This window comes from Ixodes scapularis, unplaced genomic scaffold (assembly GCF_016920785.2).
Source record: "Ixodes scapularis isolate PalLabHiFi unplaced genomic scaffold, ASM1692078v2 PGA_scaffold10__122_contigs__length_95168666, whole genome shotgun sequence".
NCBI classification, from domain to species: Eukaryota; Metazoa; Arthropoda; class Arachnida; order Ixodida; family Ixodidae; genus Ixodes; species Ixodes scapularis.
The window spans coordinates 46,745,410-46,764,575 of NW_024609836.1; the positions used below are offsets into that span (position 1 = coordinate 46,745,410).

The 19,166-nt window shown below is 47.9% G+C and overlaps 1 protein-coding gene across 5 annotated transcripts in view; it reads right to left on the reverse strand.

Moving 5' to 3' along the window:
* LOC8034657 (protein Smaug homolog 2) overlaps window positions 1-19,166 on the reverse strand; it is a 94,018-nt gene that overhangs the window by 31,184 nt on the left and 43,668 nt on the right. For 4 of the 5 annotated variants that reach the window (XM_042288203.1, XM_029991101.4, XM_042288195.1 and 1 more), the window contains exons 3-4: window positions 3,669-3,914; window positions 1,962-2,247 (exon numbers count right to left, since the gene is read on the reverse strand). In XM_042288203.1, the coding sequence (XP_042144137.1) occupies window positions 1,962-2,247; window positions 3,669-3,876 (494 nt within the window). In that variant the 5' untranslated portion in view covers window positions 3,877-3,914. The remainder of the gene's footprint in view (window positions 1-1,961; window positions 2,248-3,668; window positions 3,915-19,166) is intronic. The other variant, XM_042288193.1, reaches the window with a different exon arrangement.

Consider the following 19,166-nt stretch of genomic DNA (forward strand, 5'->3'; position numbering starts at 1 on the left):
TGTTTATGTTAGAATTATGTTGCAAGACGGTAATGCCAGATTTACGGCACGAGATGGAATTAAAATGGAGCCGTCAATGAGGCATACAGGTCATCGCTCTTCCACACTTTTCTCTTCATGCTTCTTCCAGAGTGCGGAGAGTGAAGGCCACAGAGGAGAGGTATGCGATGAGCGTCCCTCTCCTCCGTGCTTTTTACAGTCAATGGGAGGCTCCCAAAATGACTTCTATTCTTATGTCACTGTCACGTTGACCTTCAAATGGACATTTTTGTCAGCCAGCGCTACAAAATATGAAGCTGAAATTGCTCCAAAATTAAGATGTGTCTAGCAACAGAAATACTGCATTATTTGATTTTCTTTTAAACAAAAGTGCAAGATGCGTTCTTCGTAAAGAATGTTAAAAGAGATGTTTCTTGGAGTGTAGCCAATACCACCTGGAAAACAACGCCTGCACCTTACCTTCTCTACGTCATTACTGCAAATGCTGCCTGGCTAGCGTCGGCATCTTACAAGAAATGCAATGCCGGCAAGCGACGACTGGAATAAGCATGCATCCGCTGCTCTGCGGCATACTCCCGGCAAAATTCAACGGGTTCGCCAGATCGGGAATTGGTTAACGGTAGCGTATTGTGCGCGCCTCGTATTCTAAAAGGTAGTGGTGCCAATGTTATTAGAACTATCTGTTAACAAGCTTGGCAGAAATGCATCGTTCGAAAATGGACCTTTTTTTTCGTTGCCCGCATGCTAACAGGTACGGGCAGATAGTGATCCTAGTGCCAACACTCCCATGGACGGGCGACAGAGAAGGACCGTTTTCGAACAAAGCTTTTTTTTGCACGAACCTTATGTCTGCAGCAAAAACGAAAGAAAGATCCATTGGTGGATCTTTAGGAAATGCATTAGCGTGACACTTAAAAAACACCACACACGTCCACTTTTGGAAAAAGCTGACAATGACCCCTTCACTTTTCTGTTTTGGCTTTCTCTTTTGCTTCCTCTATTTCTTACTGCCCCTTTTTCGCTTCGTTACAAAGTCAGTGTTAGCGTTTCCCAAAGGGGGTTGTTTGTGGCATTTCCCAAGGGTCATGCTAATGCATTCCCTAGGGATACACCAATAAATCTTCCTCTAATTTCATCCGGCGAAGCGGGCTCGCCCACCCAAGCCTCTGTCGCATGCAGACCCGCATCGGTTTGCTGCTTCTTGTGCCGCGTTTTGGCCTGCCGAGCGAGTCGCTGCTTCCACTCCTCGGTCTCGTTTGCCGGCCTAGCACGCTTAGCAGCAGCATCCGCTGCCTGACGCTGCTTTCACTGTTCAACGGTTTCCCGCACGCGCATTGGCTTCTGCCCCGAGACGTCGCTTCCCTCTCACCTTTGTCCTTCACTACTCTCTCCTCTCCACTACGTGGCCCACTTCCCTTTCGACTGCGTTGTCCCGAGACGGACGGCGTCAGCTTTTCACTCTCATGTAGGTACTAATGTGAGTGCAGTAAAATAAAAAAAAGGATCCTTTTCTACTGCAGGCAATCTGCACCCAACGTTCCACCGGTTCTGCCGGTTCTGTCTTTGTGGGCTGGACCGACGACAGCATAGCAAGCACCACCGAGCAGACGCGCCACAAATAGACCTTTCGCTAAATTACCCTAGCACCAAAGAGAATGCAGGGAACATAGGTACACGCACTGCATGCCCTCACTTCCCACGTATAAAACATTCAAAGCAACTAATCAAAATAAAGTGTCATGGAACACACGTGCCAAGTGACACTTCTTTCAGATTCTTGCATTTTTAAAAGTTACTGCTGGAAATGCCAGCGTGTGCGGCCCGTGTATCTACGTCCCTGGCATTCTCTTTGATGCTTGGGGTAAACCGGCAAAAAGTCCATTGGCACACCAAGCTTTCTAGGAAGCTCAGCAAAAGACTTGCGTCTAGGGTCCTTTAAAGGGCACACAGCCCGGGCCCACCTGGAGGCGGAGATGCGCTCCTCGAGGTGCCTGAGCCAGAGGGTGAGCAGGCGACGGTCGTCCCGGGAGCTGATGGCCGGGTGGATGAGGGAGTAGGAGAGCAGCTGGCGGGCCCCCTCCACCAGCAGTGGGGGCCGACAGTCCAGGGCGTGGGCTAGCACCTGGGGGATCAGGCTCAGGTAGGCCGCCTTGGCCTCCTGGTTCCCCGGGCTCAGCAGCGGCAATAGGCCCAGCAGCTGGCCCAGGGCCTGCTCCCTGGGTTCCCGGCTCAGCCGCTCAATGTAGGCTGCAACGGTGCACGGAAAGAAGAAAGCCACCGTCGAACTCGGACCCACAGGCCACTCCATCAGCTCCTGGCGCAGCAGCTGGACGCGGCTGTTCGACGCGTGCCTCAATGACAGACGGAGAGCGAGATAACCCCAAGCCGAGGTGCAGCGGAGGCCGTCTGCACCTCAAAACGTGCTCCTGCAGAGCGGGCGCTCGAGCTAGACGGGCAATTTTGCGTCGACAAACTGTCACTTACATCTGTCGGACGGTTCAGGATCCATCGCACCAGACCAATAGAAGAATGCAAACTTGCGCGCAATGTTTTAAAATATTCATTTTTCTCTCGGGCTCCTATTAGTTCCCTCGAACCCTCGAAAGTGGTGTTTTATGGCTGCACTTTACGATATATTTTCTTAAGAATGCTTTTTGTGCGTTTTAGAGCACGGCTCTTTAGGCACCCGTTTACGACTTGACCGGTGTCGCCGACAGCGTAACTGCGGCAATGTTTCGGCACCGTGCCGAAATGTTCGCCGGGGGGTCACGTGAGGTCAGGGAAGTCAGTGGTGTCACGTGACCTCAGCGGGGTCACGTGATCCCGGTGACGTCACGTGACCCCCGTGAGGTCACGTGACCCCAGTGATGTCACGTGACCCCTGTGATATCACGAGGGTCACGCGACGTCACGAGGGTCATGCGACCTCACGGTTAAGCAGACGCTGCTCGGAGGGAGGAGAAGCAGGCAGGATGAGGAGGAGTGGTATACCCTCCCCTTAATACCCTTCCCTCTCCTCGAGAGCTGCGCTCTAATTCGGCGTTACAGGAAATTGTAAACGGCTTTAATTTCCTTTTGTTTTTTTTACTTTAGCAATGTACTGTTCCCGACGCGGCCTTCAGTTAATAGCCGCGGTACTGCTAAAATGATTCAGTGTATCCCAATGGGTGTACCAAGCATTCAGTTGAAAGCAAATGGCACAGTAATGATTGCTTGTCACGCCTATCAGGGGACGGTGCCACAGGCAACTCCATCGTCTGCGTTGGAGCCTGTCGTCGAAAATGTTGGGGATGTTGTTTTAATTATTCCTAAAAACAAAATTTGCCTCGAAATTTTACGAGGTAATATTCACCAGCAAAATACTGACTAGACGAAGGTTTGAACTCTCTACGAGCAGACATCAATTTCTGTGGCTCATCTTACAGCCCCACCGTCATTTCAGTGTACAGGTACACCTAAATTTAGGGTGTACAAGTATTCCCTTCTTCACACCCACACATTTGCTTGGGAGCTAAGATACACCCTCCAACAGGGTTCATCATTACACTGCTTTCAGCACCTGCCTCACTCAAAGAGAACACACATACACCTCCTCTACTTGTGCTACCCTATGCACCTCTGGGCCTGTCCCCCCCTCTCCTCCCCCCTACAGAGAGTGGTGCCCGTACCGGGGTCGTTGGCATGGCGCTCCCGCTGGTGCAGCTCGGTGCAGTTGGCAAGGGAGCGGTCAAGCACCAGGGCCAGGAAGCGTGCCTGGGTGGGGCCCAGGCGGCGCAGAAGCGAGTACAGCCCCACCGTCTGCTCGCAGGGGTTCCATAGCTCGAACCATGACCCCATGGCCGCCACCTGGTCCCGGAACACCAGGCTCGACTTCATGCTGCCCGCCAGCCCCCCCAGCGGGGTCCTGCCCGCTGCTGCACACAACACGGGGAGAACAAGTGTAAGCGGGGCTGCACAAGTAGCTAGTAAAAAAAAAAAGAACCACCTGGCGTAGACATTCCATACAAGAAAGGTGTTCACTAATATTCTGTTCCTACTCTACTGCTGTAAAAAAAAAAAAAAAAAAAAAGTCAGATTTTAGGAGAGAGGAAGGTTTACGTGCCAAATCAACAAAGGGAACCTGGCATGTCCCAGTGGAGGACTGAGGTTTCATTTGGCCCATGTGGGGATCTATCGATGCGCAACCAAAATCTCGGTTACTCAGTCGCTTGTGTCGACTCCCTCCCACTGCCTCGCCCTGGTGTGACCAACACAATCAACCAAGGTCTGGGCAGGATCCCTATATAAGGCAGTCACATTAAAACGTAACTTCTGTACAATATTGCTGCATCTCCAGGAGAAGAATAGAACGACTTTGAGTACCAGGTTTAATCTTTCATTCATGTTTTCAAAGTTGCAATAAAAACTTAATTCGGTTAGAAAACAAATCTGTTGAGATTTAATTATGTGCATGAATGTCATTTTGCATGCAGACAGTATTATGCCACTACAAAATCAGCATGCAGATGATAAATATGATTTCTGAGACAAAAGTACAGCTGAACTAATTAAGGTAATTGCCAAGTTTTCATTACTGCCACATGCCCACTCCCTTGCAGGAACTAAAAAAAAAAAGATTATGATTTGTTTAAAGCTAATTTATTTTAAGTCAGCAACTTATTTACTAACCACTCTTAAACATCTGAAAGCCTACAGAGATGTGATAGATAATTGAAGAATGTGGCCTAAGAAATAAACCTATAGTAGAGCCTATGTCGTTTCAAAAGGAGATTTAGCAGAAATTTTATGACAATACAAAAATATTCCAACAAACGCCTCAATTAAAAAAAAAAAGTTAGAACTGATGATGCAAGTGTTTAATTCCAAAGTCCCCTCAACATTTTCAGAGTTCAGTTTTTATTTTAAATACCCGACTAGCGCACATGCACATCAATCCCGTTCTGAAGGAGTGCGTTTCCCAATTATAATAATTATCTTGAGGCCATTTCCCTTGAAACGGGTGGTTACGAAAACGGGCAAAAATAATAGTTACAGAAATGCCTACAGCCCACTTCCCCCAAGTACGCGGCAGCGCTGCGGGGAGGCGAAACGTCACGCAGGATTGCGGTGTTCGCTCTGTGAATGTCGCTTCTCTGGAGTGCAGCAGTGCACGACGAGAAGTGCACTCAACATAAATAACTCGCATAAACAGAAACAGACCAACGAAAAAAACAAAGCAACTTCCAAGTCATGCCAACGTTTGATACGAATGTTTAATGGAATACTACGATATTCGGATCGACAATCAAAAGTTACGAAAAAAGTCTTCATAGCCGCCGGGCAGTGCTATATCATGACGGATGAATCTGGACATTTAAATACATGTTTAATGAGGCGAACTTGTGCCTGCAAACTAAAACAGAATGTATCGAGCATCCTGCGTAGTCGATGGAAGGGTGACTCACTAGAAGCAGCGCGTTGCCTCTACTTTTACACACGCAGTACGGTCAAGAACATTCCGAACCAGAATAGTCTATAACATTCAAAAATAGTGAACCGGAGCTTCCAGATTACAGATTAATGAAATTGGCAGCGACCTTTATTTCCGAAGTCGCATAATGCATTAAATGCAGTATTGAAGGTGCAATTGTTCAAAATTGTTTAGACTTAGAGGGCAATCTGTCATTGTCAAGAAGAACCTTTATTTTTTATCAATTTCCCGACTATATTAAGCGGAGAAATTAGGTGCATAGGCCACGTGACATAAATTTCCCCGCTAAATTTAGCGGGGAAACTAAATTGGCCTATAGGTGGCTCTGGTTCACGTCATATCAATTTCCCCCGCGGGGAAGTGAATGGTTGTATATGTCATGTGACACCAATTTTCTTGCTAAATATAGCAGGTAAAGTAAATTAATGTATAAGTTACGTGACATAAAATTTTTTACTAAATTTAGCAGGGAAAGTGAATTGGTGTGTAGGTAGTGTGACAACAATTTTCCCACTAACGCAAGTGGGAAAATATAATTGGTGTATAAGTCATGGGTCATCAATTCCCCCGCCGACTTTGTCGGGGAAATTTAATTGATGCATTGATCATGTGACCTCAGGCCAGGCACGTAGTCACGGGGGGGGGGGGGGGGGGGCATAAGGCCCAGGCCCACCCCCCTCCCCCCCCGAAATTTTCCATTTTGCTGGGGCCTCGTCTCCCCCTCCCCCTCATACAGCATTTTGTCATGGGCGGGCCCCCCCGAAACAAAACCCTGGCTACGTGCCTGCCTCAGGCCACCTGACATCACTTAACGTCACGCAACTTAAACGCCAATTCAGTTTCCCCGTTGAATTTAGCAAAACATGCACAGACGGATGGACAAAACTTTGGAATTGGGGGATTCCATTAAAATGTGCTTTAAAAATAAAGATCCAGGCCCAGCGGAGTTTGAACTCTGTTCCTCCGCGTGGCAGCCGCGTATGTTGCCAATGTAATCATGCGCACGGCGATATTGTTTTGGTACAGAGAAAGTTGACAAAATTTTTGCCGTTATGTTGGCACGAATTCCCCACATTTTGGTGAAATGCATCAGAATGGAGCAGGGCCTTGGTGCAGCAACCGCAACCCCCCCCCCCCCCCCTACTAAAGATGAGAGCATTGCGCAACTTTCTGCAACTACATTACACAATGTAAAAAAAAAAAGTATAAAGCATTTTTCTCTTAGGCACAGTCATTACCATACTAGGCCATTATATTAAGAAAGGGCGATCGGTGGCTGAGTGGGCTAGCTAGCGCACGTCAGTTCGGAGCATGTGGAGCGAAAGCTCGAGCTGCAGAACCCAGGGATCCTGTGTTCAATCCCAACCCATGCCCGTTTCGATCTGAATGAGCATCACACCGGTGTGCGGTCGTGTATCACTACTTCGTGATGCACTTTAAAGACCCCAGGTTAGTGGTTGCACTGCACTGGCTAAATTTCTCATCTACAGCTGGGAGACAAGTCGCCCGTTGAGGCAGACTAAGTTCTAGGCTGTATAAACATACACACACCCCTATTTTATGTTAAGAAAACAGTTTCCGGAATAATGCAACTCCTTGATCAGGAGGACAGCCCAAGTAAGCGAGAGATACTACCAAAATTATACTCAACTATTCTGTGATACCTTGTCAAGGCAAGCATAGCTTCTACCGTGCTGCAGCCCTGCACTGCTGCGAGGGCACGTGGCTTCCTTCTTGCGTCTCATTCGCACGCACTCTCGCGCAAAAGAGTCACCAAACGAAGCCACGCGGCAGTGCAACCAGCTTTCCCAGCGTTGGAGCACCGCAGAACCCTTGGTAGTGCAGAGCGAAGAGGAACTTTTAGCGAATCTTTACCGTGTTCCGCGTGCCGCGCTACCGGAGCCTTTGAAGCACGCTTTTAAGCGCGTGGCCAGGTGATACCGTGATTGTAGGTGAGCACTTAAAAGCATGCTTCAAAGGCACCGGTAGTACAGTATGTGCGACACGGTAACGATTCACTAAAACTCCATATTAGCGTCAAGGTGTTTCTCCCACTCGTAATGTCACGACCAGGATTCGCCTCGCCGTGACGCCACCTGTGTAGGGTACAGTACATCTAAAAAGTGCTTGAATTAAAGTACAAAGCAAATTAGAGGTTATGTACTTCAAGTAGAAAGCACACCGGGCACAATGTGTTAAGTACTAGAAATAGAATGTACTTACAAAGTAAAGTACAAGTACTTTTTAACACTATTATCATGGTGCCATTCGCTATGCAATGTTTTTTTGTTTTTCTTATTTTCTTAACTGGTATGCATCGCCCAGATAATAGGGGGTGTATCTGTTATTTTCGGGAATGGAAAATGTTGGATAAAGTCAAGTGGCCACAAAGTAGTTGTTTTTGCTTTCGATGACAAACTACTTATCACAGTCAACTTATAAGGCACTTATTTGTATCGGTCTTATAGCAGCCATTTCTTCATTCAGAGGAATGATCGAATGACGTCTCAAAAAGCAACATCGCGTTTTCACGTGACAATACACCATTTTTTTGTTTTTGTTGCAGATCAGCCACTCTGCCACAATCACGGTGGCGCTTGCCATCTTATCTTTCCGCCTTCCCTTCACCTGTCTTCTATATAAAGCGCAAGCTGCACAGGAATAAACATTGTTGGTTACCAGTCACTATTGTCATGTTTCCTGCAGCATCGTAACAGTAGAGATTGACGAATTTTTATACTCGACCTTAGAAGTTGTGTACAGTACTGGGAAACCCAAGGACGCGAGCGCATGGTCCCTGGAAGAGGTTAATTCCACCGAGACCGAATTAGGGGAATGTACTTTGAAGTCGAGAGTTGTACTGTCCCTGGGAACTACCAAGAAAAAATATTTAAGTCAAGTACAAGTACATACTTGAACAATGTACTTCGAGTACAAGTTTTCTAAACCTACTTGAAGCAGTACTTTAAGTACAATGTACTTCCCAACACTGGATACCACGAGTTGTGACCCTGGCTACCTATGTCATCAGTTGCGAACAACATGTTTAATGGTGTGCATAAAAAGCATGCTTAAAACTTGGAGTGAACGCATTCTTAAACAAACCATGTCAAAGTTGAATCTAAAATTGCTCTAACTTAACTGTCAATGAAAGCACAATTAATCCGTTCCATGACGTTACGGCAAGTGTTTGGCCAATCGCAGAAAGCTGACCGCGGCGAAGCTTTTGATCACGCACGACGCCAATATTCCTTACACCAGTTACTGCTCCGCAAAAGCAGCCTTGCCTGTTAAACAAACAAAAATAAATAAATAAATAAAAAGAAACGATCAGAGAGGGGAAAAGATTCAGATCAGTGATATCCATAAGGTCCAAGTTCCGGCTGGCCTCACAATGTGTCACGCGATCCCATCCATCTGGAGAATTTCAAAAGAGCTTGCGAGAAAGTCAGACCAGAATACTCCACATATAAAATAACAAAAGCAAAAAAAGCAGAAGCAATGAAACCTGCTTTTGAACCTGTTTCGTGCCGAGAAGAAACGTCACGACGAAAGTTGCGCAACCGTACACAAAACCAACGTTCCCAGCCTTTCTCTCCTTTTTTCTTTTACGGATTTCAGTTGAGCTACCAAGACACGTATGGACTTCTGAGACACGGATTTCTCGTTCGGACAACTGCTTAGAATAACAAATAAAAAAATATCCCATCCCACGCAGAGCCTCTCTCTCTCTCTTTCTCTCAACAGCATTATAATAGGGGCATGTACAACTTCACTGCCATACCATCACCACGTTGAACGGGGGTATAAAACTGTACATAGCCTGATCGTGACGTCATCGCACCGTGCTAGTGGTCACTCCTAATTGTTCTTGGAGAAAATATCGTAAGAAAGCACGCGAGCTGGTGAATATTAACCAAGTTGGATTAACCTGAGACTGGGGCAGAGGAGAAACAAAAAATTACGTTGTCCTGTCTTATTTTTTGTCTCTTTACGTTTGGATGTTTCTCCTCTATTCCTGTTTCAGGATAATCAAACATAATTATTCTTGGCAAAGTTTTTTTTTTTTTTTTTTTGCTTTTTTTTGAAAGGGTGTTAATAAAACTACTACCGTGGTGAAAAGTGATCGCCTAGGGCACAAGCCTAAGCGGCAACGATTTATGTCCACCAACACCTTTTAGAAGTAAAATGCGAATAAGCGCCAAAGTCGCCGTGTTCGCGCCAAAAGTGTTCGCGCAGTGCTGGGTAGAGCAGGGCCGTCTCAAGGGCCGTTGTTGAACGACAGGGTTGAGGACGGTACAGCGTCCCGTCCCTTTCTGATGTCCATCTTTCGTTCAGCACGGGCTCGTTTCCTTTCGCCAGTGTTTTGGCTGCGTGTGAACGCTCTAGGCTCACAAGAGGCCCAAGAGTTATCGATGAGCTAGCACTGGAGGTGGGACAAACTCTTCCCTGCCGTTCTAACTTCTCAAAAGTAAAAAAAAGACAAACTAAGCATTTAATTTTTTTTTTCCGTAGAGGTATTGTTCCGCAGTAAAAAGGGAACACGACCCCTTACATTTTTAAACATACGTTTCGCCCGCTTCTCTTTACTTAGAACCCACCCGAGTTCCAAGGAGTTAACTGGTCTTTGCCGTTGCACGTGACGCCGGCGCCAGCGGACCAAAGGTGCCACGGTGATAGGGAGGGACACACCGGGCACAAAGTACGGGACCAGTCCGGCCGCTGGCAGAAGCGAGTCATCGCCACGTATTCCCTTTTAGCCAGCCCGCCATATCCCAAGCTACTTCCTACAGGCTCGGCTATTATAGCCTATATAAGCAAAATCGGCCGGGCTTTCTCGGTCGCCCAATACCAGAGAAGCATGCGAGGCATTTTTACAGACCTCGCTTTGGCGAGTTGACGCCTCCGCCGCCGCAGCCTTTTTCGCATTCTTCCTGCCGTAACGAGGCTCGGCGGAGAGGCCGCAAGGACAATGCACCTTCTCAAGGCGAGGCAGTCGGGACGTTGGGCGCCTGCCAGCAGTCTAGTCGCTCACTCCCCGCTTGCCCCACACGCGGCCGGCCCGACAATAATTATCGTATACGCGTTCCGGGAACGTTTATTAATTCGGCGGCTGTAGCGAACTGCACGGTAGAGTCCTTGCTCCTTCGACCGCAACCCTCCTACAAAACGCACAAAGAAAAAATTGCTGGATAATGTAGGTTTTTCTCGACTAGATCTGGAGCTACCGAAAAGCTTTCCATGCTAAGCTGCAATCACACACAAAAATTTGCATAAAAAAGTAAGTGTTTTAAGTTTATTGATGGAATTTCATATTAGACATTGCGTCCAATAAAAAGAAGGTGCTGCGATAGCACTAATAGTCTAATACGCAGCTCTTGCCGAAGCGAAGGGAGGTTTGCGCACCTCCTAGCTCCCTCTTTCTCCCCCGCGCGAGGCAACGCCATTCGTCAAGCGCGCAATGACGGCAAACCAACAACACTCTCTCCCACAAGAGACCGACACGAGCAAGCACAAAGTTCGTGCAGGATTTCTACATAAAGCTCCCGCTTCGAAAAAAGTAAAGAGCCGGCCGCAGTGTTGGCCAGTCGCTACAAACGGGGGCCGTTCACACTAGAGTGCCTTCATGTCATGAAGGCACACTACACCGACATCGCAGGCCGAACACATCCGCTTTCCCAACTTCGCCGAAACGAGAAGGAGAGAGATCCCGGAACACTTTTTTTTTTTTTCCCCCATCCAAGGTCAGCAACCTCCGCTTACAAACAAACCAAACGCAACAACAAAAACAATAAACGCAGCGAGACTTCTCCGTAGCTCGACGGCCGGGGTTTGTACGGCGACCCGTCGTTGTTTTTCTCGCCTCACTAGGTCCAGTTTCGCCATTAGCATAGGAAACTAGTTCGTCCCAAGGCTGACCAAACCTCCCTTCCACCACCGTCGTCTTCCTCCCTCCCCGTTCGGCCTCCAGAGTGAGCGCCGAACGTCCTTGCTCGCACAAAGCCCGCAGGAGGCGACGTACGCGCGAATAATAAAATGACGCGGAATCAAAGACAAGCAAACACAAAAGGAAGAGCGACCCGACTTTCTTCCTACTAGGTAGCAGGCCCCCTTTCGCTTGAGCGGCAGAGAGGAAGCGTTCCAACGGGGAACTAACTGCTGCCCCTCCATCCAAGCGAGCATCGGCAAGCCTTCTTCTGCAAGACGTGTGCTACTCGCGCGCGCTACGGAGCGCGGCGCAAACCAGACCACGTCGCTGTACTTCTTCCCCTTCCTCCTGCCGCCATCGTTTCTTTTCTTCTTTTTAGTGCAGCAGACGAAAACGACGCCAGCGTCTATCGTCTGCTATTTCGCCTTGCGCACCATTTTGTTTTTCTTTTCTTGCCGTCCGAGGCAGTTTGTTCGAGGTGGCACGAGTGGTAGTGTGAGAGGAGAAACACTTCCTGGCTGCACGCACGCGCACCAGAAACGAGTAGTGAGAAAGGGAAAAAGGAGGGAAAAAAAAAAAAAAAGGGTTCCCAATCTCGGTCAGCGGAACACGGACACGCGGACGCCACACCGCCGCGCCGCTCGCTAGGCCACGCCCGAGCGGTCATCGCACCCATTAGCCTTAGTAGTGGAACCATTGTTGTTCTTGTTATTTGAACGCTGCTCCAGAGCGCGAAAACAAAAGTGCTCGCCTTCCAACGAAAGCAGCGTGGGCGTGTGTGTAAGGATCGCATTTTGAGGTACCATAAACCGTTCCAATAAAAAAAAAAAAAAAAAAAGCTTATGCCAGGCGTCATCTTTAGAGTACATGCGTACGGCGCATGTTTTACATGATTTCTATTCACACGAACACGCGCGTGCTGGGCTGCGAATGTATAAGCGATGGAGGGGGGCGCACATATTTTTTCCAGTTCGTATCACCTGGGCGAAGAATGCCGAGTCATGGCCTGCGGACGCGTGCGCAGCGTCTGATGTTTAGCAGAAGAGAGCTACTGCGCAAGCTCAGAACGCGTTCCAACGGCCCAAAGACAAACATGGCGGCTCGCAGGAGGTTACTAATGGAATGTTTGCCACTTCCGATCCAACGCTTGCGACGTGATAAAGGAACCATACTGCGCGTCCCCCCAAAATATGTAATGTTCGTTTCAAAAAAAAAAAAAAAAAAATTATTGCACGTTTGTTTTTCGCTTAAATGTAGCGCTAGCGGTTGAAGCAGATGCCAAGATTACAGAACTAATCGTGATCTCAATCAAAAGAATAGCAGTAAAGAGTCGCCATGACCCAGGAATGAGTGAAAATACGTCAGTATCCATAAATTCGTATTAAAAAAAATAATCACACACACAACAAAAGAACAGTTATTCGCCGATGCATAAGTAAAGTCGTAAAATGTTTTCGGCTAAACAAATATGTCTTCGCACCTCCCCCCCCCCCCCCCCAAAAAAAAAAAAAAAAACACACAAAAAAAAAAAGAGCATTTACTTTAAAGCGGCGTTTATTCTAGACTGTGTTTACCGAAACAATTGAAATTATACCACATTCGGAGGTGCTTATCGATCGAAAAAGTAATTCGGGACGTGTTTTAATGACGAAGTTAGGGCGACTTCAAACGGCTCTTTCGCAGTTCTTTTCGACGTAAGCCTTGACACCAGTCAACCTTTAACAATGCACCTACGACACGTCGCGGCACGGGCCCCGAGGGGGTGAGTCTACGTAACGGCGCCCACTCCCGCTGCAGCGCGTCCTTCAAACAGCAACCAAGCAATAAATAAATAAATAAATAAATGAATAAATTTGTTTGTTTACCGTTTTACCTCCTTTCTGCGTTACCCCTGATATGCCGGGCTAAAGGGGGACAATGGCAGGGTTGCGACAGCATAACCAAATACTTTACTAACCACGTCACCGCTTGACCACGTCGCCAAGGCTCAAAACCAACCGTAACTAGTACATTTTTTTTTTTAGCAGCGGCAGTCGACAGAGGCGATTAAGGTGAGTACATGAGCTAGGCCAACGCGACAGCAAGTGGACACCAAATTAATCCCGCTATAAAAAAACGATATTTATTATTGTGCGCATACAAGGCCTTGTAAACATTACATTAAAACAAAATTTTTTTTACCGATTACAGTTACTATTACTACGGAAGATCTTGACCATACGTCATTTTACGCATAGTGTACCCGCACTACGCAATCAAAAAAATGCCTGGCTTTTACTCCATCGCAAAGCCCAGGAGCACAAGATTGCTTCACTTTGTCCACGCGATTAATGCTAATCGCCGACTTATTTTGCACATTCACCCGGGATAATAACCCGGTCAGCTGGTGCCATACGTAATAACACAATCCCATCACGTTGTTAATTTTGATGGCAACTTAGGAAAAATCGACAGTATCGTGTTATGGCCCACTGTATCACCCTCTGTTGTGTACTATTAAATGAACCCAAAAAAACAGACTTTTTGGAAATCACTTTCGCAAGCGGTAGAAAGACCACTCCCGGAAGTAAAGTTACTTGCAACTTCAATAAGTGAGACAAATCAAATGACCTATTTGATTAACTTCCCAGAGAGGTGATCCAGGTGTGGAACTCATGAAATGTACTTGGCAGCAGCTACGGGAGCAGCTGAAACAGCTGTTTTGGAGCAGGTTGGGAGCAGCTAAGACTACATTCTGGAGCAGGCTAGGAGTAGCTCAGATGAGTTTTCATTGCACTTCACCTAGTGTCTTTGACAAGCACGGGAGCAATTTCAATTGTGCTTAGCAGCACAGATGAACATGAGGGGTTAGGGACCTGGGTAGGTGGGATAACAGTGCAACAGATGCAAAAACACTTTGTGAGCCTTAATGAGAACCAAAAAGCAAGTACCATATGTTTCTGAAGATAGTGTCCTTGATTGTTTCTGAGTGGCTTTCAGCTGCTCAAAATTCAAACTAGCACTGCTTATCGCAAAAAAACACACGTGCTCAACATAGTAATTATATGTGGGAACCACGTGACGTGCGTAAGCAACGGACGTGCAGTTGCGCGGAGGAACAGGGCAACAAATTTCGAGTTTATCCTATTGTAGAACTCAATATCGAAGCAGCAGACTACGATTAACGGAGTTATCGTATTCGAAGCGATAAGTAGGAGCAAGGTTAACGTACGCCGAGGAGATCTACCGCTCGCGTGAGTGCTGCTGGCCGGCAAGGTTTCAAATCAGACCGCGTTGCAGTTCTATTAAATCACGATTTACCTTGCGGAAATGCGGTTCCAACTTCTAACGATGAAGTAGTAAAAGGAATACTTTGCTAATTTGTTTTCGACTGGTTGACGTCCGGATCCCTGGCCGCAGAGCCTCGGGCAATCTGACGCTTAACGACTCGACCTCACCTCGGCCGACTTGATTAACCGCTTGGAATCCGACCCCCAGTTTTTTCGCGCGCTTCCGACTCGGGATACACAGGAAGAATAAACAGAACAAAGGATTGCAAGGCCGACCAAGCTAAACGCGCTCATTGTTGCCAGTCAAGTCGATAGAAACCGAAACCAAGTCAAAACACAATTTTTTTTTTTGCCGCACGTTTTTGCTATTTGGTGCATAATGGCGCGAGGTATTGGCTTTGGCGCAGTTTCTGCGACAAGGTGCAGGATGGCGCAGACAAATGCGTCTGGCGCAAAATGGCGCAAATGGCGCAGCCGTTCCACCCCTGGGCTAAAGTCATTGGATCCTCGGAAAGTAGCGTCGTTGCCTTTCCGGCCTGCTAGCCGGACACAAACAGATACTAACATACATATTATCAAAACCTCGAAAAGCGACTGTCTGATCGGCCTCAGTTGCCATGGCAATCAGCATTTCGTTCCATTTGAAGCTTCGAAAGGGTCATTCTGAACCCGTCGGGCAAAGATCGCTAGGAGATTCATCGTACCCAAAGCGTTTCTTGTCAAGATAAGCGTCTTTGGCATTGGGCATGCAATCAGTTTACCAATCATGCTTACCTCCACAGATCTCTTACAATGACATTTCCCTTCTTGGGTATTTCGAGACAGGGAAGTTATTTTTCGATGCCGCCAAGCACGGACGCTGCATCTGGTGGCGGTGCGAAGATGGGGGCGTTTCGACATTGCGCGTGGGTGACAAAAGCTCGCCATACAAGAAATGTCTTTATAAAGCAACCTGTCACCGAGAAATTTCGATCAGCTACCCCAAGTATAGAGAGGTCAATGACAAACTGGCCATTCCATAGACCGAAATGGCTACCAGACGGGGAGCCTGGCGCCACTTTCCCAGGATTTAGTGACTTCATTAGTAACCAATCATAAAAGACTTTTTTTTTTTTTGCATTTTTTAATAGGAATCTGTAGCATTTATAAGATCTCTTAGCGCTCCAGCCCTTTCACGGGCGCAGTAAAACAGGCCACAGAAGGGCGCATAGCGAGGGTTGTGAGAGCGTATTAAGCCGTTACAGTGTCACCTTACTTCATGGTGTCTCCTGAGGTCACGCTGCCATGTGACGTCACACAAGGCCTATTAATACTATGGATTTAGAGCCCTTCGATGATGTCAGAGTGACGCCATCGAGGCTACGTGTCGCGGACTCGAAAATGGGTCAAGGCAGATCCACGATGCGAAATACTAAGCCCAATCCTGTGTTTACCGAAGCGCCGTAGTCAGAAAGAGTTGTCGTATCAGCAATCACGAAGTTCCTTTTATGTTTGCTCTGGAGAAGTGGCCTCCACCCTACGAGACGCGGGTGCCCTGCGGCGAAGCGAAATACGCAATACCGCAACGCCTTTTCCGCGCTTGTCGCTTCACTGTAGTGCACCCGTGCGCAGTGAGCAGCTCGCTCAACAGAAACTCGCGAGAACAAGACCGTGAGCAATAAGCCACATCGGAGGAACTTCCGAGAACCGTCTCAGTGTTCGAAATGGAGATCAAGTCGAATAGCGAGTAAAGGTCCGTTCACACTCTTGCAACCGAGTACGACTGAGAGAGACCAGACCGGTTTTTAAGCCGCTTGCGACTTCTTAGGACCGGATGCGGTACAGCGGAGCTGGTCCTAAGAGATCGCAAGAGGCTTGAAAACCGGTCTGGTCTCTCTCGGTCGTACTCGGTTGCAAGAGTGTGAACGGACCTTTATTCGAAGCCGTAATCGAAAATTTGTGAAAACCCACGCAAGCACATTGTTGGCGAAAATTTCTTCTATTTCGGCGAAATGGAAGTAACACGGCAAGCACCTTGGCGCAAAACGTCGCAATAACCTCATCACTACAGGTATGTAGCGTGCCATTTCCTTCACGCAACACGCAAATTGTGTTGTATGGTAGCTGCAAGTTAGTCGGTCCTACTGGGCGACCGGTTTCTCCGCTGTACGTCTGAAATTTAGCCAGTGCAGCACTACCGCTAGCCTAGGGTCTTAGCATGCACCACGCAGTAGTGATACACGACCGCACGTCGGTACAATGCACATTCAGATCGGAACGGATAGGCCCAGGATCCCTGGGTTCAATCCCACGGATCCGGGTTTCCTAATTACCACGAAACAGCGTCCCTGCCCCTCCAGGGTTAATATAATAATCTAGAGGGGAAAGTCCGATGGACGCATTTCGGTCGCTTCGGAACGGCGGGGCATAGACGCGGACATCGGCGGTTCAATGATGGTTCCGATGGGACCATATGCAGAGAGCAAGTCGTCTGCTTCTTGCGCAGGAGTTCCGGTGGCGTCAGAAATACGCCGGGCTCTGATTGGCTCTGATTGAAGGATAGTGGGTAGTACTCGAAGCAAGCTTCCCCGAGGTCTAACCACTCTCCTTCATTCAGGACCAATCAGAGCTCGGCGCCTTTCTGACGTCACCACAGCCCCTGGAAAAGAAGCAGACGAGCTTGCGCTCTGCATTCCTGCCGACGCTTTAATATACGCAAAGAAGCAGGAAAACGTCCCTTCCAAGGTCTGTATCTAGTTTTTTTTTTTTTAGTTCAGTTTTAATTTGCATCAAAACGCCGGCGTCGCGCATTGCATAAAATAAAATAAAGTTGGCAAGCACCAGAGTAACTTTAACTTGTCGCGGTAAAACAAACACGCCTAACCTATCGTCTGCTTTTTTTTTGTTCTTTCTCTTTAGACAACTGATGTTAGCTCTTACGATTTGCCGCCTTCTGCTCCTGCCTCCACACCAACAAAAACAACAAACGCTGTTCGCAGACAGCCCACAAACACTTACTTAGCAGCCTTTGTCTACGCGTCAGAGTCGCCGATTACAGCCACGGCAGAGCATACCTGTCAACGAGCGGCACTGCGAAAGGCCGTTGGGTTCGCGAACGAAGAGTTTATTTTTTCCCCTTTTCGTTTTGTCGGCGGACAAAGTGCGGCGTATGACGTTCTAGCGTTACCCCAGGTCGTACAAGAGAGCGAGCGACGTAAACGGGGAGACAGACGAGCACCCGAGGAACGGGAGCGCCTGCCGTCAACCCACACGATGTTTACAAACAAGCTCTTTCTCTCTCGGTTCAGGCGTCGAGCGCGTGGGCCACGGAAAGCCACATTAACGACGTCGTTCGGAAGAATCAGCTACTGGATGGCCGTGTCTAGGCGTGTCGAGCTCCTACCACCAGCCCTTAAAGAGCTGCATATTCTACTCTATTCCAATCCCAGCCCCAGAGCCGTGTCCAGCCCTAGAGTTCATTGATCCATTGCCGGCTACTCATTTCGAAGCTTAGTCATTGCAACAGCTGGAATGCCTTCCTCAGACTGGGTTGTGACTGGGGAGGTAAAACTTCGCCACGTAGTTCGACCGGTAGGCACAGGAATAGCACAAAGGGGTCCACTCACCTCATCCCGAACACTTCGTAGCAAAGAAAGAATTCTAATCCCAGGAATGAAGTAAGTATGCTGCAAAACGGGGTATGGCACGAAATTTCCCGGGATAAAAGGTCTCGGGATAAAACCTCTCGGAATAAAATTTCTCTGGTGCTAAGCGTCCGGAATGAACTGTCCTGGGATGAAGTGATATGGGACGAGCTGTGGCCGAGACATCCCCAAAAAATGCCAAAAGCAGGCCATCTCGTGGTGGGGTATGTCTGGAGGAGCACTGTACCTCCTCCAGACGCGCCCAGCTGCAAACGCAGGATAGTTGTCTTGAGAAGGGCGCTTTTGGTGCCGACTGACTCGGGGGCCGGACGTGAAATGCCATCGAATAGCAGGGCATGCCTCTGTCCTAGCCGTGGTCGGTAGCCAAGGGGACGAGCCAGTTGTGTTGGCTTCGAATTCTACCGCGCACTCAAATGCACCAAGAGGAGGAGGTAGAGAGGCACACGAGGACGACTCTTCTACAGTTGACGACAGGGCAAGAAGGCAGTAGATGCACCGACTTCCGCACGAGCTCGTTGCCTTCTGACGGGTTTTGGCCGCGCGTGCGACGAGGCGTCATCAAAGGCGCTCGCGATCGAAGCATCTGCTGGCTTCTTAATCCAATAATTTATATATATATATATATATATATATATATATATATATATATATATATATATATATATAACAAAGTAAATAAAAAAATTGCGCCGGTCGGCACAAACTTTTTCGAAAGGCAGCGATGTGACTGGCCAGAGTCATTTCTAAGCACACTTTGGAGCAGCCAAAAGTCCATTTATGAGCGGCAAAAATAATTTTTGGAGCAGAAGCAAACTTTATTTTTGCACACCCTTCACTCAGCTCTCCCAGTATGC